The sequence below is a fragment of the Lepus europaeus genome, chromosome 11 (genome assembly GCF_033115175.1).
Source record: "Lepus europaeus isolate LE1 chromosome 11, mLepTim1.pri, whole genome shotgun sequence".
Classification (NCBI taxonomy): Eukaryota; Metazoa; Chordata; class Mammalia; order Lagomorpha; family Leporidae; genus Lepus; species Lepus europaeus.
In genome coordinates this window covers 63,975,681-63,998,807 of record NC_084837.1, presented here as the reverse complement: position 1 = coordinate 63,998,807, position 23,127 = coordinate 63,975,681, and the positions used below count along the sequence as shown (strand labels likewise).

General features: G+C 65.3%; 1 protein-coding gene across 1 annotated transcript in view; it reads left to right on the top strand.

Annotated features, from left to right (window-relative positions):
- SPTBN5 (spectrin beta, non-erythrocytic 5) overlaps positions 1-23,127 on the top strand; it is a 40,651-nt gene that overhangs the window by 7,883 nt on the left and 9,641 nt on the right. The window contains exons 7-47 of the mRNA XM_062205706.1: positions 671-809; positions 899-1,131; positions 1,340-1,493; positions 1,588-1,788; positions 1,879-2,085; positions 3,476-3,560; positions 4,664-4,776; positions 4,856-5,032; positions 5,629-5,781; positions 6,299-6,429; positions 6,633-6,863; positions 7,187-7,465; positions 8,406-8,646; positions 8,781-8,920; positions 9,065-9,164; positions 10,097-10,267; positions 10,570-10,734; positions 11,067-11,281; positions 11,625-11,802; positions 11,997-12,197; positions 12,351-12,467; positions 13,339-13,496; positions 13,803-13,938; positions 14,136-14,281; positions 14,886-15,000; positions 15,093-15,203; positions 15,393-15,572; positions 16,622-16,825; positions 16,953-17,102; positions 17,490-17,594; positions 17,950-18,120; positions 18,443-18,592; positions 18,701-18,892; positions 19,045-19,140; positions 20,656-20,771; positions 20,850-20,964; positions 21,376-21,492; positions 21,605-21,726; positions 21,937-22,099; positions 22,273-22,461; positions 22,682-22,759. Of these exons, the coding sequence (XP_062061690.1) occupies positions 671-809; positions 899-1,131; positions 1,340-1,493; positions 1,588-1,788; positions 1,879-2,085; positions 3,476-3,560; positions 4,664-4,776; positions 4,856-5,032; positions 5,629-5,781; positions 6,299-6,429; positions 6,633-6,863; positions 7,187-7,465; positions 8,406-8,646; positions 8,781-8,920; positions 9,065-9,164; positions 10,097-10,267; positions 10,570-10,734; positions 11,067-11,281; positions 11,625-11,802; positions 11,997-12,197; positions 12,351-12,467; positions 13,339-13,496; positions 13,803-13,938; positions 14,136-14,281; positions 14,886-15,000; positions 15,093-15,203; positions 15,393-15,572; positions 16,622-16,825; positions 16,953-17,102; positions 17,490-17,594; positions 17,950-18,120; positions 18,443-18,592; positions 18,701-18,892; positions 19,045-19,140; positions 20,656-20,771; positions 20,850-20,964; positions 21,376-21,492; positions 21,605-21,726; positions 21,937-22,099; positions 22,273-22,461; positions 22,682-22,759 (6,445 nt within the window). The remainder of the gene's footprint in view (positions 1-670; positions 810-898; positions 1,132-1,339; positions 1,494-1,587; positions 1,789-1,878; positions 2,086-3,475; positions 3,561-4,663; positions 4,777-4,855; positions 5,033-5,628; positions 5,782-6,298; positions 6,430-6,632; positions 6,864-7,186; positions 7,466-8,405; positions 8,647-8,780; positions 8,921-9,064; positions 9,165-10,096; positions 10,268-10,569; positions 10,735-11,066; positions 11,282-11,624; positions 11,803-11,996; positions 12,198-12,350; positions 12,468-13,338; positions 13,497-13,802; positions 13,939-14,135; positions 14,282-14,885; positions 15,001-15,092; positions 15,204-15,392; positions 15,573-16,621; positions 16,826-16,952; positions 17,103-17,489; positions 17,595-17,949; positions 18,121-18,442; positions 18,593-18,700; positions 18,893-19,044; positions 19,141-20,655; positions 20,772-20,849; positions 20,965-21,375; positions 21,493-21,604; positions 21,727-21,936; positions 22,100-22,272; positions 22,462-22,681; positions 22,760-23,127) is intronic.

Genomic DNA, 23,127 nt, shown 5'->3' with positions numbered 1-23,127 from the left:
AGCAAAGAGCTGAAGATCAATCCGTGTCCCCGAGGTGGGTGGTAGGAACCCCACCACTGGAGCTACCATTGCTGCCTCCCGGGGCATGTTTAGGCACTCTGGGAGACACAGGCATCCCAACCAGTGGCTGAACAACCAGGCCGAACTCCCACCCCAGGCTTGGTGTTCACTCACAGAAAGATGGGGCACCACCGGGAGGCGTGGCAGAGGAGTGACAAGATCTGACTTTGGTTTTGTGGCGATCACCAGGTTGCCTTGTAGGGAACAGACCGAGGGTGGAGGAGGCAGAGAGACCAACACCAACGTCATGGCAATACTCCAGGAGGGGAAGCAGTGGGATTCGAGTTAGCACCATGAAAGTAGCCAGCTAGGATCTGCAGACGGATCAGAACTGGGGCTGAGGAACTGCACTGTGGCGATTTCAGTCTGGGCCCCTGGAAGGCACTGGAGAGGAGGGTGGGGGCCCCCGACGGCCTGAACCTTCTAGGCCGTCCTTCCGGCTTGCCTGCCTGGGCCCATGCACAGGACACACAGGGAGGCTCACGTCCACAGACACTGCCCCCCGACGGAGGTCAGAGCCCTCCATGCAGACAAGCCCAGTAGGAACCAGCCAGGAACCCCAAGGTGATTCCCAGGGCAGCAGAAGCCACCCTTATCCTGTGTCTTCCAGGCAAGAGGAGCTCAGCAGGCGCTGGCAGAGACTCCTCCAGGGCCTGCAGGGGCAGAGGAAGCAGGTGGCGGGCCTGCCCGCCGTGCTGGGCCTGCTGCGGGAGGCGGAGGCTGCCTCGGACCAGCTCGAGGAGTTGCAGGTGGGCACTGCAGCAGCTGGCCTCGGGGGAACGCGGCAGGGTGGGGGACGTCACGCACAGGCACCACAGCGACCCTCATCTCCGGCTAGGTGCCAGCCAGCTCCCAGGCCTGCGGGCAGCAGCTGGCAGAGGTGGTGGAGCTGCTGCAGAGGCACGAGCTGCTGGAGGCCCAGGTCTCCGCCCTCGGAGCCCACGTGAGCCACCTTGCCCACCAGACCTCCGGGCTGGCCCGCTCCCTAGGCACCAGCGTGGAGAAGCTGCAGGCCAAGGCCAGGGCCCTGGGCCAGCGGCACCAGCACGTGGTGTCTCTCATCAGGGCCCGGTAAGACACCCATCTCCACCTTCTCCAGAACCTTTGTCACCCAAAGCATCTCCTGCCCAGGTGGCCTGGCAACTCCCTCGCCCCCAGGCTTCTGTCTTCCCCGTTGAGTCAGCCATGGAAGAGACCTCCTGACTGCGGGCAGGTCTGACCCTGCTGGGGAAGGCCCCGCCCCCGGCCCCAAGCCCCTGTGGCCCTTGCTGTCCCTCAGGCGGGCCCTGCTGAAGCGGGCCCTGCAGCGGGCCGAGTTCCTGCGCGACTGTGAGGAGGAGGAGGCCTGGCTGGCGGAGCGAAGGCAGCAGGTGGAGACTGAGGCCCCGGGCCGGGATCCCCGCCGCATCGCGGGCGCCCTGCAGAAACACAAGGTGCCCGCCCCGCTCGCGCCCCCCGCCCGCCTCAGGGCCCCAGCCGCTCCCCTTTCCTTTCCCTCACTGAGCCCCTCGCTCTGCCCTCCACTAGGCCCTGGAAGCCGACCTCCGCCGCCACCAGGCGGTGTGCTCCGACCTCGTGCGGAGGGGGCGCGATCTCAGCGCCCGCGGGCCGCCTACGCAGCCGGAGCCCCGGGAGCGGGCGGAGGCCGTGCAGGGCGCGTCGCAGCAGCTCCGGGCCTGGTCTGCGAGGCGGGGCGCGCGGCTGCAGGCGACCCTGCTAGTGGCACAGGTAGCTCTCTGCGGGGCGGGGCTGCGGGGCGGGGCTGCGGGTGAGGCTGTGGCTCCTGTGCGCTCAGCACCGCCCCGCCCCGCCCCGCAGTACCTGGCGGACGCCGCAGACGCTGCGTCCTGGCTCCGCGAGCAGCGGTCGTCACTGGAGCACGAGTTGTGCGGAGAGGACCCGGCGGCTGCCGAGGGCTTGCTGCTGCGCCACGTGCGGCTGGAGCGCTCCGTGCGCGCCTTCGCGGCCGAGCTACAGCGGCTGGACGAGCAGGCGCGGATGGCCGCGGCCCGGGCGCCGCTCACGGTGCGAGCCGGGACAGGGAAGGGACCCAGGCTTCCAGCTCCTGACGCCTCTAGGTCCCAGAGAGGGCATAAATGGGAGGGTCTCCATGCCCCCTGTCTCTCCCATCCACAGCCCCGAGGTGGGGGACCCTGCTTACCCACGCGAGTCAAGGTCATCCAGGAGTGGCAGGTTCCTCCAGGAATGTCCCCTCACCTTCCCCGTGAGATCTCGGTGATGTTTCTCTACCGCCTTTAGCTCCCGCCTGACTTAACCCTTGTGGGTTTAGGGAGGCAGAAGCATGACCCCCAAAAGCCCCTCTTTCGGTTTTGAGTCCCAGTTTATTTTTAATTTTCAAATATTTATTTAAGTTAGAGTGATAGAAGGGGAGACAGAGATCTTCCAACTACTGTTTGACTCCCCTAATGCCTGCAACAACAAGGGCTGGGCCAGGCTGGAGCCAGGGGCCAGAACCTCCATCTGTGTCTCCCACGTGGGTGGCAGGGGCCCAAGCACCTGCCCATCACCTGCTGCCTCCCAGGTGCTTTTGCACGAGGCTGGATGGGAAGTGTGAAGTAGCCAAGACTGAAGCCAGGCAGTGTAGATGGGGACGCAGGGGTGACAAGCTGGGACTTAACCTGCTGACGCGCCCGCCAGCCCCTGAGCCCCCAGTTTGTAAGAGCACGTGTGCCGTAGGCGGCTGGGTGCTGCTGCCTCTCACACAGCTGTGTAAGTGGCCCAGATGTGGAAACCAAGGCCCTGTGACCCGTCACTCACATGGGCTCCTCCATGTCCGGGGTCTTCCTCTCCCCAACCATGGCCAGACACCACCTAAGCTGAGCTCGGGGCCTCCAGATCTTAGAGGTACCCTGGCCGGTAGCTGTAGCTTGCTGCGGCCTGGACGGCTGCATTCTGCCCCCAGCCAGCGCTGACCAGCCAGGTCCGGGTTGGAAAGGTCTAGGGGGTCACTTGGTCCAGAGCCATCTCTCCCTTTTCCTCTGTATTTATTCTGGGGCCCATGTAATTAACAACTTAGCAACCCCCTCGCTTTACAGATGAAATAAGCAAGGCTCAGAGTGGCCTGGGCACTGCCCGAGGATGTGCAGTTATGGCTGCCGGGGAGACCCCCAACTCCCGGCCCCACCCCACCCTGCACCCCTTGACATGCACAGCCCCTTCCACCACACTGACACATGACGCCTGCAGTGGGACCGAGACAGTGCCCCGTGCATTCTGCATCTCCAGCTGGAGTTTGTTCTTTCAGGGAGGGAAGGGAAGGTGCCTCGTCCTCCTCTGCTGTCCTCTACATCCCAGCTGGCACTGGCAATGATGGAGGGGTGCAGAGGAGTGCACTCCTTGCTGGGGGTGGGGAGCCACTTTGTCAGCTAAGCAGGGTCTCTCCTCCTCCAAACAGGAGGAGCCCTCTGAAGGCTGGAGTAGCGCTGTTGGGGATGCAACTGGGACACCCCAGGATGTCCCCCAAATCATCACAGAGCCAGGTAACCAGCACTCATGTCCCCAGGTCTGCATGCCGAGGGACAAGGTCAGGACCCCAAGCAGGAGCCTTAATGACCTGTGCTGAATGTGCGGGTCTCCAGGGGATCCAGTGACTGAAGGGAAAAAATTAAGGAGAGCGCAAATTGTGCTCTGCAGAAAAGGGGCCTGAGAGCCACCCAGAGGGAGCCTGGGCTGCTCTGGGGACGGAGTCGCTGTTAGCAGACAGCCATGGGGGAAAGCGTAGATGAGAGGGTCGCATGGGCCTTGCTCTCCTAGCCGTCCTCCGGCCCCTGTTCCCCCGCTTCCCCGTTTTCCCCTCTGCCTTTTCTTTGTCCTGTCCCCTCCACTCAAGCCTGAGCAGGCAGGGCTGACGCTGCTACCGCTTTCTGAGCCCTGCCCGGGAGAGCCGGTGCCTTCTCAGCCCCTCTCTGCCCCAGCCCCTGCAGCCACGGCCTCTGGCCCCTCCCCTCTGCAGATGCTACCCCTCTGGCAGGGACCCTGGGGCCCTGCCTTGTCCCTATAAGTTTTTTTTTTTTTTTAAGATTTATTTATTTATTCGAAAGTCAGAGTTACAGTGAGAGAGAACCAGAGAGAGAGAGGGAGAGGTCTTCCACCCACTGGTTCACTCCCAAATGGCCTCAATGGCCAAAGCTGGGCCGATCTGAAGCCAGGAGCTTCTTCCAGGTCTCCCACATAGGTGCAGGCCCCAGGTGCTTGGGCCATCTTCCCTGCTTTCCCAGGCTCATTAGCAGAGAACTGGATGGGAAGTGGAGCAGCAGGGACTTGAACCGGCACCCACACGGGATGCCAACACTGCAGGAGGCAGCTTTAGCCGCTACACCGCAGCGCCAGCCCCCGCCATGACGTTCGGCAGCAGCTGCAGACCACCTGGGCCTGTTGGTCCCCTGGACACCTGTGCTATTGACGTCACCGTGCCTCTGTCCCCCTTGTCCATGGACAGCCCTGGGTGCCGTCCTGCCTGCCCTGCGTCTCGGAGCCTCGTGGTCCTCAGAGGACCGGAAGCTAGCCCTGGTCCTTCTAGCACGCCTAGGGCTGGGCATGGGGAAGCACTTGTGATAAAGGAGCCCCCTCCCTGTCCCCACAGGGACTCACTTCACCTGGCTCCCAGGGTGGGCCCTGGACACCTGGGAGCTGAAGGACCAGGCAGGCGGCCAGGATAAGGAGCCCGTGGGCCGCATGGTGGAGCAGGAGCCACAGGTACAGCCGCCAGCCCCTCCCTGCTAAGGCCTCCACTGTGGGTGGGAGCCCTTACAGACACCCTGCCCTGTCTGCACAGGTGCTGTCTGCCCTGAACCCACTGGGAGAAGGCCCCAGGGGTTCCCTCTCTGGCCCTCGCACCACCTGGAAGACAGCCCCCCCAGCTGAGCCAGACCTCTACTTTGACCCCACCACCATACTCCAGACACAGGAGCGCTTGAGCCAAGACTACGAGGACCTGCGGGCCCTGGCAGAGGTGACATCCCTTGCTAGGGAAATGTTCATCAGGCACCCACCCTGGACCCCCCTCAATCCCAGGGGACAGAGCAACGCCTGGCCTGCTCCCTGCACTCGGGGGGCTTCTGACATGGCCAACAGATGTCAAACATTAAGTGGTGCAGGTGTGATTGGAGCCCGGGGGATGGTAGCACAGGTGAGGCCTGCACGGGGTGGGGGAGGAGCAGGGAAGGCCCCAGGAGTCGGCTGAGGCTTGAACAAGAAGCAGTGAGCAGGCAGAGCCAGGGGAGCAGCCAGGGGCAGGAAAGAGCCCACGGGAGGAGTCGGAGGCCTGGCTGCCCAGAGCACAGGGGCTGGAGGCCGTGGCAGAAGAGAGCCCGAGGGGAGGTGCCAGGGCCCCCAGAGGTGCGTGCACTTCCCCTGCTCTCTGGGCTGGGGAGAACAGACTCTGCCTCTGACAGAAAGCAGAGATGCCCCTCGGGCCCTGGCCCATGCGCTGCTGCTGGGGTGGGGTGGGGTGGGAAGGATGCCCCCCACCCCCGAGCGGGACCTGCCCTCATCGTCCTGTGAGGGGCCCCCCTGACCTTCAGCTCCACCCTGTCCACCTCTGCTCAGCGCCACAGGGCCCGGCTGGAGGAGGCGGTGGCCCTGTTTGGCTTCTACAGCTCCTGCAGGGAGCACCGGGCTTGGCTGCAGGAGCAGGTGGCGCTGTTCTCCACGCTGCAGCCCGGGGCCCACGACATGGAGGCCACACAGCTCAGATATGAGGTACAGCCCCAGAGCCAGGCGGTCCTGGGCACCTGGCCCCTGCTCCCCTCGCTCCCGCCTCCTTATCGCTCCCTGCAGTGCCTCATTCCTCCCTGTTGTCTGCAGCCTGTCGGGAGGGAAACAGGGCAGCTGGCTTCAATTCTATCTGAGAGATAGAGAGCTCCCACCTGCTGCTTCACTCCCCGCACGCTTGCAACAGCTGCGACTGGGCCAGGCTGAGCCAGGAACCCAGGCAGGGTCTCCCTCATGGGTGGCAGGGACCCAGTCACTTGACATCACCCTTGCTTCCCAGGGTCACCTTAGCTGGAGCTGGGGTATGGAACCCAGGCGCTTGGTTATGAGACACGGACGTCCTCACCACTAGGCTACCTGGCCTGGATGTTGAGGCTCTCCTGGTGCTTTGAGGCCCCGAGCGCCTGTCCTTGCAGCAGCTGGCATGTTCAGGGCCCTCACAGTCCCAAGGGGCGTGAGGAAGAGAAAAACCCCCCACCAAGCGCTGGGTCCTCCTTCTCCCCAGACCCTCCTCGCTGCCCTGGCTATGAGGAAGGGCTCCTGGGCTGAGCTCAGCCGCCTGGCTCAACACCTGATGCAGAGATGTCCGGGGAACTCCCCCCAGATCCAGCGACGGCAGGAGGACCTGAGCCAGAGGTGAGAGAGAGCGGGAAGGGCCTGGCTGGGCCTGCGGTGCCAGGTGCACAGGCTGGACACGACAGAGCCCGGGGGAGGGGGCGGGGCGGGCCAGTGCAGCAGCTTCCGTCATGTGAGGCTCTGGCCCAGGCCCCAGGACACGGTGGGGGTGGGGGTGGGGGACGTGACCCTGTCATAGAGACACCCCTGTGCCCTCTGCCCAGGTGGGGGCAGCTGGAGGCCCTGAAGAAAGAGAAGGGCTGGGAGCTGGCACACGGCCTGGAGGTGCACAGCTTCCTGCAGGAGCACGGGCCCCTCCAGGTGCAGCTGCAGGACCTGATGCACCAGCTGGAGCCAGGGAGCCCCGAGGACAGCCGCCGTGCTCTGCAGCTAGCCCTGCAGAGCCTCCCAGGGCTGGAGAGGAGGATCCGCTCCCTCCAAAGGATGGCCCGCAGGTCCGGCCCGAGTTCAGCCTGGTGACGGTGCCCTGGGGGGCAGTGAAGGCAATGGGGAGGCCTGAGCGGAGACGTGGTGGGGAGGAGGACAGATCTGAGATGCACTCAGGGTGGGTCGACAAGGACCTGGGCAGGGGTGGGACAGTAAGCGTGAGAAAACGCTTGTGGGGAGAGGGGCCACGTGCCCAGGCTCCCCCTGGGTCAAGAGTGAGTGACATCTGGGGTCACCGTCACCTTCCTTGGAAACCCAGGCCTACCAGAGAACACACACCTGGGAGCTGGCCCAGGGAGGGTGCTGACTGTGCGTGGGGCCTGTCTTGCAGGCTGGAGGACTCGGGCCCCGTGGAGAACCAGGAGCTGCTGGAGTCGCTGCAGGGGCTGCTGGAGCGAGTGCAGGCGCAGGTGGCCCAGCAGGTGCAGGGCCAGGCCGAGGCTCGGGTCCGGCAGAGCTTCCTGCAGGAGAGCCGGCAGCTGCTGCGGTGGGCAGAGAGCATCCAGGCCCAGCTGTGCCCTGCGGAGGAGCTGGCGGACGAGGCGTCGGCCCAGCGGCTGCTGGGGCAGCACCGAGCCCTGCTGGAGGAGATCCGCCTGTGGCAAGAGAGGTCGGGACAGGAGGGCAGGCAGGGTTTACTCGGGGCTGGGCCTGGGCTGAGGGGTTCAGGTCGAGAGGGAGTGGCAGGAAGCAGTATGGCCCAGGCCGGGGTGTCCTGCATGGTACTTAAGGCTGGACACAGAAGGGGTATGGTCTAAGCCTGGACCAGGCAGCACTTAACACCTTGGGGAGAGTCTCGGGGTACTGAGCTTCCTGGGAAGTTCTACTTAGTGCAGGCCTGGCTGTACCCCACTGTAAGCCTGAAGACTGCTTCCGGGCAGCCCCCGCCCCTGGCTAACACAGACCCCACAGTCCCTGGAATGAGTGGCTCAGGATTCGCCCCCGGCACTAAGGTGCCCACCTCCCCAGTGTTCTGCACACGGCCCCATGGAGGGAGCTGCCAGCTGGCCCAGCGGGCACTGGACCCCAGCCCGTCCTCGGCTTTCGGGTCTCTCCTGCCCGGCTTGGGGCTCGAGCAGCTCCGAGGAAGCAGGGGCTTCTCTCTCACACGGCGGCGCAGCTGTGCGGGCTGCGCCTGGCTGAATGGCTCACCTTTTCTAACGGTTCAAAGACTCCGAGTGAGCTGGCGGTGGCCCTGGAGCAGGATGGTGCCTGCTGCTTGCGCGACACTGCCCTGTTGAGCCCTGCTGCCCGTGCATCCCCCTGCCCGTGCACCCCCCTGCCCGTGCACTGCCAGTCCATGCTGACAGGAAGGCCAGCCGGAGCAAGAGTGTGACTTGGTGGGGAGCATGGGAACTCTTGGGTCCTAAGTACTGTGCTGTGCCTGTCACATTCCATGTCTCATCCGTGGTCCCGTGGGACAAGGGAACCAACTGGACTAACCAGCCCCCACCCCTCCTGCCAGCTGCCCTCACGTAGCGCTCCAAGGTGAATGAACCCTGGCCAGGGGAGCCCCGTGGGCTTGACCCTCTGCTTGTCACCCTGCACAGGCTGCAGCGGCTGGAGGCTCAGGGCCAGCCTCTGGCAGCCTGGGACTCCCCCGACTCCCAGGAGGTAGCCAGTGCCCTGAGGCTCCTGCGCCAGCACAGCCCAGAGCTGGAGGCCGCGTGGGAGCAGAGACAGCAGCGGCTGCAGGAAGGGCTGGAACTGCAGAGGTTTGGCCATGAACTGAGTGGTTTTGCTGCTACCTGCACCAACCACGAGGCCTTCCTGAGCCTGGAAAACCTTGGGGTATGGAGGCGGGGACGTGAGGCTGGAGGGCGCTCATCCTCTTGGGTGCAGAAGCCAGGCTGGCACAGTGGCGGGTGAGAGGGTGCTGCCCCCCCCATCCTGCCAGGCGCGACCTCGGGCCTCTGCTCCCGCAGGGGGACGTGAGGGCGGCCCAGAGCCTCCTGCAGCAGCACCGGCAGTTTGAGTGGCTCCTTGGCACCCTGGGCCTTCGGGTGGAGGCCCTGACAGCCCATGGCAGGAAGCTGGTTCAGAGCCCGCAGCCTGCTGCACACAAGTGAGTGCCAGTCCACAGCGCTGCAGCCAGCCCTGTCCTCAGCCTGCACAGAGTCTGCCCTGAGAGCGTAGGGGGCTGGGGAGGTGCAGGGGTGCTCCTGGGCCTGGGCCTGCTCCCTCCTCCGTCTTCCCTCCTCCCAACCAGGGTCAGAGAGCAGCTGCAGATGGTGCAGGCCCAGTGGGCCAGGATCCAGGAGAGGAGTGAGCAGAGGCGGCAGCAGCTGCTGGCTTCCCTCCAGCTCCAGGTGAGGTGCTGGCCCCGAACGGGGAGGGGGTCAAGATGGGAGGAGCACCTGTCAGCGCGGCGAGACTCAGGGATGTGGTCCCGTTCCACCCACCCCTGATGGTGTTGGCCCTTGCCACTCCTCTAGTGAGGCAGATGTGACTGTTCCGGTCTTTCCTGGTAAGGAAAAGGGGCTGTGGCTACACCATTTATAAGAACCAGGCCTAGGCCAGCGCCGCGGCTCAATAGGCTAATCCTCTGCCTTGCGGCACCGGCACACCGGGTTCTAGTCCCGGTAGGGGTGCCGGATTCTATCCCGGTTGCCCCTCTTTCAGGCCAGCTCTCTGCTATGGCCCGGGAAGGCAGTGGAGGATGGCCCAAGTGCTTGGGCCCTGCACCCGCATGGGAGACTAGGAGAAGCACCTGGCTCCTGGCTTCGGATCAGCGAGATGCGCTGGCCGCAGCGGCCATTGGAGGGTGAACCAACAGCAAAAAGGAAGACCCTTCTCTCTGTCTCTCTCACTATCCACTCTGCCTGTCAAAAAAAAAAAAAGAAAAGAAAAGAAAAAAAAAAGAACCAGGCCTGTCCATCCACCAGCCCTACGCTTTCTGCCCCCCTGCCTGGCTTCCAGCCTCACTTGAGGACACGGCATGGTGCTGGGCACCAGCCACAGTCCTCAGATCCTTGTGTGTTTGCTGAGCCCAGAGCAGCCCTGGGCCAGGCCGCCCCAGGCCCTGCAGAGAGCTGCCCACAGGCAACCTGCTTTAGGCTGGAGGAGCTGGGGCTGGCAGGTGCTCCTCCTCGCTGGACAGTGTCCCTGTCCCCATTTGGCGAACGGGAACCTCAGCATCCCAGGCTTGGCTCTGGCTCCTCCTCTTCCCCTCTCCCTGGAAGGGGTCCTTGCCCCAGCCCTGTTCCTTGGGCCAGGAGACCCACTCTGTGGTGCTTGGCAGGAGTGGAAGCGGGACATGGCGGAGCTGGCGCTGTGGATGGAGGAGAAGGAGCTGACGGTGGCAGAGGGGCCCTGTTCAGGCCCCGGGAACATCCTGCGTAAACTCATGCGGCACGCAGTGGCTGAGAGCGAGCTGAGGGCCTCCCACGGGCACGTGGAACACCTGCAGCAGGTGTGGGGGGCAGGGGGAGGGGCCTGCTCACCTTCAGATTCCCAACCCTCATCGTACCAGATGGCACAGGCGCGCTGAGGGGAGAACCAACTCCAGTTCCCATGGCATCAGGGGTGGCAGCCAGAAAGCTCCGGCGTGCCTGCCCCTCAGGCCACGAGCACAGCTCAGCACAGAGCTCTTCCCTGCCATCCACCTACCCAGTGCCTGCCCGTGGGGACATCCTCCTGCCCTGCCCACCTCTGCCACATGTGCGTGGCCCCCACAGCCCAGCCAAGTGCCCTGGGCCTCTGTCTGCATTGCAGGTCGGGAGGGAGCTGTTGGGCAGCCAGCCCCAGGCCCAGGAGGACATCCAGGCCAGGCTCCGGGGCCTGAGCAGCCGGTGGGAAGAGCTGAATCACAAGATGGCGGAGCGCTGGGACCAGCTCCAGCAGGCTAGATGGCAGGACCAGCTCCTCAGGCTGTTGCAGGTCCCCTGGGGAGTGGGTGGGGCCCAGGAGGGAGCGGGAGGCTGAGCTGGGAGAGGGGAGGGCGGGGTTCCAGATGTCTGCTGCCACTGGAGCGGCCTGCAGCCTTCAGGGGCCCCTGGCCTGCCGCAAGTCAGGCAGGGCTCTGCCCACCCCCTCCCCCGCCATGGCCAGCCCAGGCTATCTCCTGTGTGCCCAGCATGTGGACAGCACGATCTGCACCCCCTGGGCAGGAAGACGCATGAGGGGCCCTGAGAAGATTGGGGGTTGGCAGCAGTGGGTGAACCTGCTGCTACCCTGCAGTGCAGAGTGCTGTCCCCTCTGCCCTTCCCCAGGAGGCCAAGGAGAAGATGGAGCAGCTAGAGGGGGCCCAGCAGGACACAGAAGCCAGGCAGGACCCGGGCTCGAGCCGGCGGCTGCAGATACGGCTCTGCCAACTGGAGGCCGAGGGCCAGGTGCTGGCTGGAAAGATGGCTGCCCTCTGCTCCCAGACACACGGCGTGGGCACTTCCCAGAGCATCCTGGACGAGACCCAGCGATGCCTGCAGAGGTGGGGCCCTGGCCACGCTCACCTGTTTGTTCCCTCTTCACCCTGCTGGGTGGACTGCGGGCCAGCAGGGAGATACCAACAGCCCCTGGGGTGCCCGGCCCTCCTCCCCTGTGCGCAGGGCCATCCCCGGGGCAGGAGGGCCAGGTGCCGGCTGCCTCCTGGGCAGGGCCCCACCACCTGAAGACAGGTAGGGTCCCAGTACCTGCAGCTGCCTCCCCCTAGCCTATCAGGGCTCCCTGTGTGCTCCCGCCTTGTTCCTCGCGGATTCCTGGCTGGGCCAGGAAGGGACCACCTGCCTTGTTCTCCCCATCCCCAGCTCTCCCACTCTTCTCCCCCGACCCAGGTTCCAGGGACACCTGGCTGCCCGGCGCCTGCAGCTGCAGGCCTCGGTTGAGCTGTGCCAGTTCTACCAGCTGAGCCAGGCAGAGCTCTCGTGGATGGCTGAGCGCATGCCCAGTGCCGGCCCCAGCAGCCCCACCAAGTGCTGGGACAGTGTCCAGAGCCTTTACCACAAGCACAAGGTAGTGCCCCTTCCTCTCCGAGCATCCCTGACGTCACATTCCCAGGCCCTGGGCACCCTCTGCTGCCATTCAGGGTGTCCTGGTTTCCAAATCTCTGCCCCTGGGGCCTGGAGTTCTGTCAGCAGCTTTGGTCTGGACGCCCCATGGTTAAGGGACCCCCCCGGGGGCAGCAGCTGCCCTACTGCTCTGTGCAGGAGCTGCAGGCCGAGCTGAAAGTTCACCAGGGACAGATGCAGCGGGTGCTGGGCTCCGGACAGAGCCTGGCAGCCTCGGGGCACCCCAGCGCCCAGCACTTCGCAGAGCAGTGCCGGAAGCTGGAAGGCCGCTGGGCGGAGCTGCAACAGGTGTGCGCGGCACAGGCGTGGAGGCTGCAGCAGGCCGTGGCCGTCCAGCAGGTGGGCTGCAGGGAGCGCAGGCTCTGCGAGGGGAGCTGTGGACCCCACTGGTCCCCGTGTGGGCACACAAGCCTCCTGTGTGGGGAGCAACGTTGGGCTGCGGAGAGGGTCCGGTCAGAGATGGCCGAGGCGAGTCGGCCCCGTTCTCGGCAGTACTTTCTGGAAGTGTCGGAGCTGGAGGCGTGGCTGGAAGAGAAGCGGCCGCTGGTGAGCGGCGAGGACTGCGGTGCAGAGGACGCCACGACCTTGAGGCTCATTAGGAAGCACCAGGTACTGCGTCCTGAGCATCGCCACGCGGGGTGGACTTGGGTCACAGGGGGCGACAACCAGAGGGTCAGTCACACTCCCAAGAGCATGTCCTGCTTCTCAGCAGCCAGCGCCCCGAGGTCACGGCCAGCTACGTCCCCACAGCCACCGGGTCCTGCGGTGCCCTCCTCTGTCCCAGCCGCCCCTGGCTTTCTCTCCCCCAGTCACCTGCCCCGGCCCCTCCCTGCCTCCCAGCCTGGCATGGCATCCTCTGAGCCAGCCAAGTGCCCCTGAAACCTCCCTCCCCTGATGAGGGTTCCCTGCTACAGCAGGGCCCGGGGGCCCCTTCCTCGTGCCTGGGACTGGTATCAGGGCCGCACAGGCTCATGCAGGACCCTGCAGTGTCCTGGTTCTGCTGTCACTGACGTAACCTCCTGTTGGGGCATGTGTTGGGCAAAGCCCTGGTGGTCTGTGTTCCTGCTTGCCCTGCAGGGAGCCACTCGCCTTATGGAGCCTCCCTGTCCCAGCCCACTGGGCAGCTTACTTCACTCTGTCCATCTTTTGCACTTTGGTGTTGGGGTTCAATCTAATGTGCTCTGTAAACCCCCTTCCATGGCCCAGACTCCTCCATTCGGTGTTCCCTGCTGAACAGCAGGTGATCCGAGGGCACAGATGAGTGCCTGGGTGGGTGGGTGGATTGGGGACAGGTAGATGGATGTGTGAATTGATGAGTGGACTGGAGGATGCATGGCTGGGTGGGTGGGTGGATGAGTTGGGCAGTTGGATGGGTGAGTGGATGATGGGTGGAGAAGAGATGGGGGTGGAGAGGCGGGAGATGGATGGATGGGTGAAGGAGCCACTGGTCTGTGCCTGGCCCGGTGCCCTGTGCCTGCAGGTGCTACAGCAGGACCTAGCCCTTCGCTGGCGCTCCATGGAGGAGCTCGGCCAGAGGGCCCAAACCCTCACTGGCCCTGGGGCCCCTGAGCAGCTGCGCGGGGTGCAGGAGCGGCTCCAGGAGCAGCTGCAGGCACTGCAGGCGGCGGCAGCCACACGGTGAGGGGTGTTGCGTTCCCATACCTTGGCCTAAGTTGGGAGGAATCCATGGCTCCGGCCAAGCCCGTGGGGCTGGGTCAGGAGAGGGCTGAGGGCTTCTCTCCAAGGCCCTTCAGGGAGGCCCTGCTCCCAGGCCTCATCTCCCCATCTGCTCTCTCCCCTCCCCATGTCCACTTCTCCCTGAGTGCTGAGCCACAGGCTTGGGCAAAGACCTGAATGACCCCATCCTTTAGGTGAGCCCTGTGATGGCCAGGCTGTCCTGGCAGGGTTGGCACGCTAACTTCTGGGGATGGGCGGTCACTGCAGGAGCCGGGAGCTAGAGAGGACGCTGAGGCTGCACGAGTACACGCGGGAGGCCGGGGACCTGCACAGCTGGCTGGCCGACCGGAAGCAGGCGATCCTGGCAGAGGCGAGCCCGGGAGAGGACGAGGAGGAGGTCACGGTGAGAAGAGGCCGGGGTGGGGGATGTGCTGGGGCCGCCCTGCCAGGCCATGTGAAGCTGGCGGTGGCTGGGGGCACCCCACTGCATAGAGGGGCGGGCACCGTGGCAGCCCCCACCCCACGCAGTCCCGTGAGCCCCTGGGGTGTCTTGCTTCCCAGCCGGGGTCACCCTGTCACCCGGGCCGCTCTTCTTCACAGCACCTCCGCACCAGGTTTGTGACATTTCAGCACCAGGTGGAGATGGCCGGCCGGCAGGTGGCCGCCTGCCAGCAGTGGGCCGAGAGCCTGCTGCAGCAGGGGCCCCGCGCTGCGCCCTGGGCCCGGCAAAAGCAGCAGGATCTGCAGTGAGTATGGGGCCTGGCCAGTGGGTGGCTCTGGGGGAGGAAGCTGGTCAGGTGGGGCTAGCCTGTGAGGACAAGGTGACAGCTCCAAGCACCCTGGGCAGGGCTAGGGCCTCCCGTGAGTCCCCCCCAACTCCCACATTGGATGCAGCCCTTGCACCATTCCCAGCTGCCCCCCTTGGCCAGTGTGGACCCACAGTCCGGCCCATGAGCCTGGGGCACGGTCACGACTTGTCCGTAACCCCTAGCACAGGCACAGGTTGGCGGAAGTCTTAGCAGCTGGGTGAGTTTGCTGTGTAAAGGAAAGAGAGGTGGCCTCCACCCTGAGGCTCTGTCGCCGGCTGAGACCGAGAATCCGCCGTGCCAGGCGCCAGCAGCGTCACAGAGCAGAGAGGCCGTGCGGGGCCGAGCATCACAGGCGCAAAAGAGCAAGTCCCTAGGGAGGGGCAGGCAGGGCCCCGGCTGGCAGAGACTGTGGAGGGGCAGACTCCTGCGGAGTCTGGGACCCAGGGACAATGCCGAGCGGAGGAGGCCCACCCAGACCTGGCAAAGGGGTACGAGAGGCTGGGGGGCTGATCCCCACTCGCCCTCCACGTGCTGCTGTCAGGGCCTCCTGGTCCGAGCTGTGGGAGCTGACCCAGGCCCGAGGCCGCCTGCTCCGAGACGCTGAAGCCGCCGTGCAGGTTTACAGAGCCCTGCTCGAAGCCCTCACCCAGGTCCAGGTAGGTGCCTAGGCTGGGGAGGGGATCCCCTGCGGAAGTCGATCAGGCTCTGTGGTCACCCTGCACTCCTGACCCCTGGACCCTCTCCTCAGGAGAGAGCCACCAGCCTCCCCAGTGATGTGGCCCAGGACCCGCGCAGGGTAGAGGTGCAGCTGAAGCGACATGAGACACTGGAGCGTGAACTAGAGGCCACTGAGCAGCAGGTGCGCCTCCTGGCTGCCCCGACTCAGGCCCCTCTGGCTGGGCTCAGCTCTTCCTCTGCATTTCCCACCGGCCCTCGGCCCCCAGTCAGGGCTGAGTCCCAGGCATCGGGGTCGGTGATGGGGTGTGGGCTGGCCCTCTGCCTCTACAGTGGGACATAGGCCTTCACACCCCAACCCTCTCTGACCCAGCTGCAGGAACTGCTGGAGACCGGATACAAGGTGCAGAGGCTGTGTGCAGGGCCTCAGGCCCAGGCTGTGCAGCGGGGACAGCGAGCAGTGACCCAGGCCTGGGAGGCCCTGCGGCTGCGCGTGGAGCAGCGCAGGGCCCGACTGGAGTGGGCGTACCTCCTGGCCCGCTTCCAGGCAGCGGTGAGGGCTCCTTCCCCTGGCTGGGGTCCATATGCACGCCCGTGTGCGCATGTGCGTATGCTCGTGTGTGAGGTCCTGCAGGGAAAATCGGGCATGGCCACATGGTGAAGAGCAGGGGCACAGCCGGCTGTAAGTCCGGCTGGCCGGAGGCCGAGCACAGGGCGAGCCAGTGACTACCTGGCTTTGGGTCACCAGTCCAGGTGAGTGACAGGGCAGTCCCGGGGGATGCCAGGCAGGGCTCGGGAACATGGGCAGCCCACGAAAGTCCACAGCTGGAGACACAGATGTTCGAGGCATCCACTTGACCTCTCTGCTAGGAGCTGTGGGTGGAACGAGGGGTGACCCTGAAACCGTGGAAGACGCAGCCACTGCCTCCATGGAGCCTACCTCTCTGGGCAGATGAGCCAACACCCCAGAGTCAGACGGGGACACTGGGTCTTGGCCATGGGCTGTCCCAGGAGTCACCACGTCCCAGTGCCTGCTGGACCAGGAGGCCCAAACTCTGACTCTGCCAAAAGGCTTGAGGTTAGGGACCTTCTGTGCAGGGTGCTTAATCCTCAGCTCGGTTCGCACTCGAGAGTACAGCACCTTTCCTGTACGTGCTGCCACTCACCTCGTCCCTCTGGCGATGCCGGGCTTGGGCACTGTGTGACCATGGGGGGCCACTGGCTGGTTCTGAAGCTGAGTTCAGGGGACGGGGCGGGCAGTGAGGGGTCCAGGACGGGCAAGTCTTCCTGAGGCAGAGGCGGCCTCGGCCCTCCGAGAGCAGGGGAGCCTTTCCCAGCCCTCAGGGACTGCTCAGCTGCTCTCGCTGCTGCTGCTGCTGCTGGCGCAGGCCCTCGGGTGAGCTGGGAGGAGGGGAGAGGGAGGCAGAGGAAGAAGGGCCTGGCAGGGAGGGTGCGCGGGCCCTGGAGGATTGGCTTGGAAGAGAACAGAGAAGCCAGAAGAACCAGGGCCTGGCTGGCCTCTTCCAGGGCTGTGAGTGGAGTCAGGTGGGCTGTGGCTCCGCCTCCAGCTCCCATTAGGCTCTCGCCTGCCTCCTGGCTCAGGTGCAGGACTACGCCTCCTGGGCAGCCAGGGTGCGGCAGGAACTGCAGAGGGAGGAGAGCGCCCTGGAGCACGGCAGTGGCGCCCTCCAGCTCAGCGCCCACCACCAACTCTGGACACAGCTGCAGGCCCAGGAGGAGGTGTGGCAGCAGGCTGCTCAGCTGGGCCAACAGGCACTGTTGACCGCGGGGACACCTGCTGAGGAGGTGAGTCCCTCTTCCAGTGTCCCCAGCCTGGCCTCCCTGGCCACCTGCTGCCCTTGCCCCGCTGCGCCCTGCTGGCCTGACTGCCTTTGGGATCTTCTTCCCGCCCTCCCCATGTGCCCACCTGCAGGTCCAGGAAGGGCTGCAAGCCCTCCAGAATGCGCGGGACCAGGTGTTCCAGGTCTGGGCGTGGAAGCAAGAGAGGCTGCAGGCCGCGCAGGCGGAACAGCGCTTCCTCGGAGCCTGCAGCCACCTGGAGAAGGCCCTCACCGCCCAGGAGGCAGGTGCTCTCGCCCCAGCACGCACATGCGCACGCGCGCCTCCCATTCTCCTTCCACTCTCTGCACTCGTCCCCTCCCTCACTGGCTCTCTGATGTTCTCTGATCTGGAACACCAGGCATTAGGTGGGGTCTCCTCCCTAACCCCAGCCCAGAGCGAGCCCAGAGGGAGTGGGCCAAGGCTTCGGTGTGCTCCTCTTTGTGCAAGCCCCCACCTCGGTTCCTGTGCACCGCACAGCCTCGTCAATGCCCCTGCACCAGTTAGGCCCCATCCCGCCACAGGCCCCTTGCTCCACCCAGGGGCCCTGCCCCAGTGCAGCCCACTGTGGACAAAGGGACTGGCTGGCTGCAGTCCTTGACAGGTCTGCCTCTCCTGTGGGCGGGTCCAGGCCTCCCTGCGAACCAGTGCCCTGGGGGGCTCCGTGGAAGAAGTAGAGCAATTGATCCGCAGGCACGAGGTCTTCCAGAAGGTGCTGAGTGCCCAGGATGCAAAGGTAAGTGGCTGGGAGGGAGGCCTGGGTGTGCTGGGGTGCTGGGGGCAGCACAGTCCCAAGCGGGGGCATGTGGGTGCTTGGTGCCCACCCAGAATCAGTGCTGATACGGCTCAGGAAGAAGGCCCGGGGCTGTGGGCCACACTGCAGGACCACAGCAGGCAGCTGGCTGTCGGCTTCACGTGGCCCCTGGGGAGCAGCCTGGCTCCGGTGTTGCTGGGGCAGTGAGCCGGCCCTAGGCTTACAGGGGCTGAGGGAGGGACTTCAGGCTCCTGGGAGAAGGGGCTGTGCGTGCCGGGGGGCCACCCCTGCTGCAGCCCGCAGGGTGGGAGGAGAGCAGGCTGCGCCCTCCCCACAGGAGGCAGCACTCCGGGAGCAGCTGAGCCAGCTCGGCGGGAGCGGCAGGGCACGGGACTGGCTTCACGCAGTGCTGGAGCGGCGTGCCCGAGTGCAGGGCCTGGCGGAGAGCCGGGGCCACACCCTGCACACCTCGCTGCGGCTCGCCCACTTGGCCGGGGCCATCACCCAGGTCAGAGGCCAGTGGGCCATGCCCTTTACTGCCTGCCCTTCCCCACGCCCCGAGGCCAGGAAGCCAGCCTGCAGGGGTCAGTGGCTCTCCTGCCACGGGCTGGAGCCCAGAGCTTGGATTCTGAGCCACGCGTGTGCTGACTGCCAGTGGGGCCAGGCCCGAGGAAGGCGAGGAAGCTGTCAAGGCAGTCGAGGGCCCCAGGGGCAAGAGGGCCCCAGCTCCAAAATTAGTTCCCACCCCCAGCCCCTAGCCAGCAGCCCTGGGCACATCTCTGGTGGGCAAGGCGTAAAGACTGTGGGCGTCACGCTGCGGTGCCCACCAGGCCGAGGGCTGGATCCAGGAGCGGGCCCAGCGGCTGGCAGAGCCCATCCCTCCCGGGGAGCTGAGAGCCCAGCTGAAGCTCCTGCAGAGACACCAGGCCTTCCAGGCCGAGGTCCAGGCCCAGGAGGAGGTCCTCACCTCCATTGCCAAGGTACCAGCAGGCGCTTGGCCCCATACTGGCCGCAGGGTGGTCAAGAGGCAAGGTGATGGGCAGGAGAGGGGCAGCGGGTGAGCACTGCCCACTCCCCTGTCTTCCCAGGAGGGCAAGGCCCTGCTAGGCCAGGGCCACCCCCTGGCAGGAGAGGTCTCCCAGCAGCTGCAGGCGCTGCAGGAGCACTGGGAGAAGCTGCGGCAGGCGGTGGCCCTCCGGGGCCAGGCCCTGGAGGACAGAAGGGACTTCCTGGAGTTCCTGCAGAGAGTGGACCTTGCAGAGACCTGGATCCAGGGGCAGGTGAGGCCCAGCCAGGTGGGGTATGGGGATCCAGACAGGACCCAGGAGGAAGTCCCTAAAGCCCGCCTCTGCCCAGCAGTGGAGGCTGGGGCAACTGAGGTCAGTGCTCAGGGCACCACCCTCTCTGCCCTCCTTGACCCACTGCTCTGCAGGAGGCGATGGTGAGCTTCGGGGACCTGGGCCAGGATCTGGAGCACTGTCTGCAGCTCCGCCGCCAGCTCCGCCAGTTCCAAGGCGCCTTGGCCAGGGTAAGGGGACCCTGCCCAGGGAGGAACTGGCACAATGCCCCTGCCCGCCCCAGACACTGGGAAACCCGGATCCGGGGGCTCAGGCATCGCATCCATATACTTAAGAGGTTTCCTCATTGTTAAATGGGGATAAGGCCTGCCTGGGTGGTGGGAGCCCACCTGCTCACTGTGTCCCATGAGCCCAAACCTGTAGTAAAAGAACCGCACCAGCCAATGTGCGCTGCCCCCACCCCTGGGCCCACCCCCACGTGGATGTGCACTGGAGAGAGCCCCGTTAACAGTGCAGGGACTGTTCCGCGTCAGCCCCCTGCTGAAAGGTGGTCATGCTCTACGAGGTGTCACTGGGAAGCTGGGGTGGGAATGGGGGGCCCCTCTGGGCTTTTTATTTTTAAGAATTAGAAAGGAGGAGAAAAGGAGGTCTTCCATCACTGGCTCACTTCCCAAATGGCCACAGTGGCCAGAGCTGGGCCGATCTGAAGCCAGGAGCTTCTTCCGGGTCTCCTACGTGAGTGCAGGGTACCCAAGCACAGGGGCCATCTTCCACTGTTTTCCCAGGCCACAAGGAGGGAGATGGGTCTGCCGGGACTTGAACCAGTGTACCACAGGCGGGGGCTTAGCCTACTATACCACAGTGCCGCCCCCCCCCCCCCCCATAATTGCAGTTTTTAGTGAAAGCTAGTGCGTGCTCCTGGATGGAGACATTGTCCATGTCCCCTTTAGTGTGACTCTCAGCACCTCCTCCTCACCCCCGCGCCCCCTGCACACACCTCCCGAACTCCATTTCCCTTAGGTAGGATAGAGGAAGGAAATGGGCAAATGCACTCACGAGCAGACCTTAGAGACCAGATGAGCTGACCTCACCCCCCTGGTGCAAGTAAGGAGGAGTTTTTTTTAAGGCTGCAGAGCTTAACCCCAAGACACCGCTGCTTACGGTGCAGACACAGGCCCAGTGCCGCGTGCGCTAGGCCTCAGCCAGCAGGGCTTGGATCCTGGCTCTGCCACAGACAACCCCAGTGGCCTCTCTAGAAGGAACAAAGCACCAGACCCTGCCTCCCTGGGTGAGCTGCTGCAGGGAGAGCTGTGGGAACGTGAGCAAGCTCTAAATGCCAGCCAGCGGCTGGAAGCCTGCGGGCCCCTCCCCACGCACCTGTGAGCCTGCTTGGGTCGGAGCCTCTGCCACACAAGTCCTCCGCCTGGAACAGCGTGACCCCTGGGGGCTGAGCTCCCACGTGGCCCCACCCCTCCCTCGCCTCCTCTCTCCCGGAAGCTGTGTTTTAACTTGAAAGCTCCTGGTAGGGAGCCATGCCCACTCTCCTGCCCTCCCCAGTCTGGGTGCATTTCCTGGCCTTCAACGTGATTCTGGGGCTCCGGCTCCACGCCGATGCTGCTCAGTGCACCTGCCTCACGCCACAGGCGAGCTGCACCTCATGTTCCCGGGAGCCCCAGAAGACCCCCAGTGCTGAAGAAGGGGCTCTGAGGGGGTGGTGCCAGTGTCCTCACCTGCTCTCCCCGTAGGACACAGGGGCTGACGCCTACCTCAGGAGCATCGATGCCTCGTCGCTGCAGCTCAAGAACCAGGCCCCCGAGGAAGTCCAGAGCATCTGCCGGCGGCAAAGCCAGCTCCATGGCAGGCCAGTCCCACGCTGCGAGGCAGTGGGCGGGGCGGGGAGGGCCAGCCCCCAGGCTGACTGTCCATCGACCCTTGCCAGGTGGGCGAGTTTCCATGGCAACCTGCTCAAGTACCAGCAGCAGCTCGAAGCAGCCCTGGAGGTCCACACGTTGTCCCAAGAGCTGGACGTCGTCACTGAGCGGATTGGGGAGAAGGTGAGCAGTCAAACACAGGGAAGTGGGCACTGCCTGGCATCTCCCAGGCGTCCGGCCCCTCGTCCGCCTCTCCTTCACCAGGTGCTCGGTAGCTGGTTCCACCAGCCGTCTGCCAGGACACCCGGCCGAGCCTGTGTCCTTGGGGTCAACATCAAACGCAGACACAGTAGCCCCATGGCGGGCTCGGGGGTCCCTCCGCTCGGCTCCCCTCCGCAGACACGCTGTGGGTGCGGAGGCCAGAGCGGCCCCACTCTGTCTGCTGCAGCCCCTGAGCAAGCCCAGAACACAAGAGGGTTCGCCCCAGGACCGGGTCAGCAGGCACAGACCTGTGGGCTGGCTGCTGCCGAGATGGTGCTGAGCAGCAGAGCAGCCCCGAGCCCGGCCCAGCACGCCCCGCCCCTCTCCCCGCAGGACGCCCTGATCCAGGCCCTGGGCGAAGGCGGGAGGAGCCTGGAGCACACGCAGAGGCTGCTGTGGAATCTCAAAGTGCTGGAGCGGGAAGTAGGCCTCATACAGGAGCAGGTGGAGGTGTGTGGCTGGGTGCAGAGGCTGCCTCTGTGGGACCCTGGTGGACACAAGGCACAGTGGGGCTGCACGCTGGGGGCCTCCTGCCCAGCCTCTGACCTTGGCTGCCCTACAGTCCCTGGAGCGCAAGGCAAGCTGCCTTTGCCAGGCCAGCCCCGAGGCGGCCCTCAGCCTCAGCTCCAAGCAGCAAGCCATGATGGACAGCTGGCGGCAATTCCGGAGCAGGGCCCAGAAGCGGTAGGCACCCATGGCCTTCAGCCCCAGCATCTCCACCCCACGCTTTCCCTGGGCTCCCGTTTTCCCCTAAGAGTGTGTTGTCACTGCCCTGTGTTCCAGCCCCCTAGTCTATGAGCTTTTCGGGGGTTGAATGACAGGAGAAGGTGCTGGTGGGCACAGGGGGTGAGGGGCCCGGGACCCCTGGTCCTAGCTGCTGAGCCCTCTGGGCAGGAGGGAGGCGCTGGAAGCCTTGCACCAAGCACAGAAGCTCCAGGCGGCGCTGCAGGATTTGCTGGTCTGGGCCCAGGGGTTACGGGCCGAGATGGCCATACCCAGCACCCCCTGCAGCCCAGAGGAAGCCCAGAGCATGGTGGAAAGGCACCAGGCACTCAAGGTAAGTGGGCAGGTGGGCCCCGGCTTCCTCTCCTCATTGCCCACCTCTCTGTGCCCCCCACCTGTTCCTGGGTCCTCTCTCTTCTGCCCGTACCTCAGCTGTCTTCCTGCCTCGCCTGTCCCCTCTGGGTGTCCTCCAGCTCTGGCTGGGGTCTGAGCCCAACCCCATTCTAGGCCGAGCTGGAGTCCCGGGCAGACAGCATCAGCCTGGCCCGGAGCACTGGGCAGCAGCTGCTCACCGCTGGGCACCCGTCCGGCCCTGACATTCGCCAGGCCTTGGCTGCCTTGGAGCAGGAGCTGAGCAGCCTGGAGGGGGCCTGGCAGGAGCGGCAGCGGCAGCTGCAGCAGGCCCTGGAGCTCCAGGTAAGCAATGCCCCTTCCCCAGCCCCCAGCAGCCCCAGCCTCGGTCAAAGCTCGGGCCGAGGCTTTCCCACCACTCCGGGCTCAGCTTGCCCACAGCGAGTCTGGCCTGCCAGGGACACGTCCTGTGGAACCGAGGACCCCGGCTCTCCTACCCAGTTCCCTCCACCTTCAGGGACTGGACCCTCTGTCCACTCTCTCCTGCCTTTTCCTTTCTTACCAGCTGTTTCTGAGCTCGCTGGAGCGGGTGGAACGTTGGCTCTGCAGCAAGGAGGCCTGCCTGGCCAGCGAGGGGCTGGGGGTAGGTGCCTGGCAGCACTGGGGGCGGACTCCCAGGAGCCCTCCCGCCCCCCGCCCCGACACACCAGTCCCCAAGCAGTCCCTTGTTCTCTGGCCCTGGGAGCCGGAGTGGGAGCGTGTGGCCTTGCCTCACTCTTGCCTCCTTCCCGCTGCCCCCCTCACATCTGCCGCTGTCCTGATCCCCATGGAGAACCCCCGGGGGTCCCCTGGGAATAATCGGAGTCCGGGTGGTCCTGGTGCAGGTGCAGTGGGGAGAGCGCTGGGAGGGAAGGCTTTGCCTGTTCTGGAAATGCTGATCCCTGCCCCTCGCCTCCTGGACGTCTGCCGGTTCAGGATCCCTGACCTGAAGCCAGAAGCAGCCCTGGGGCT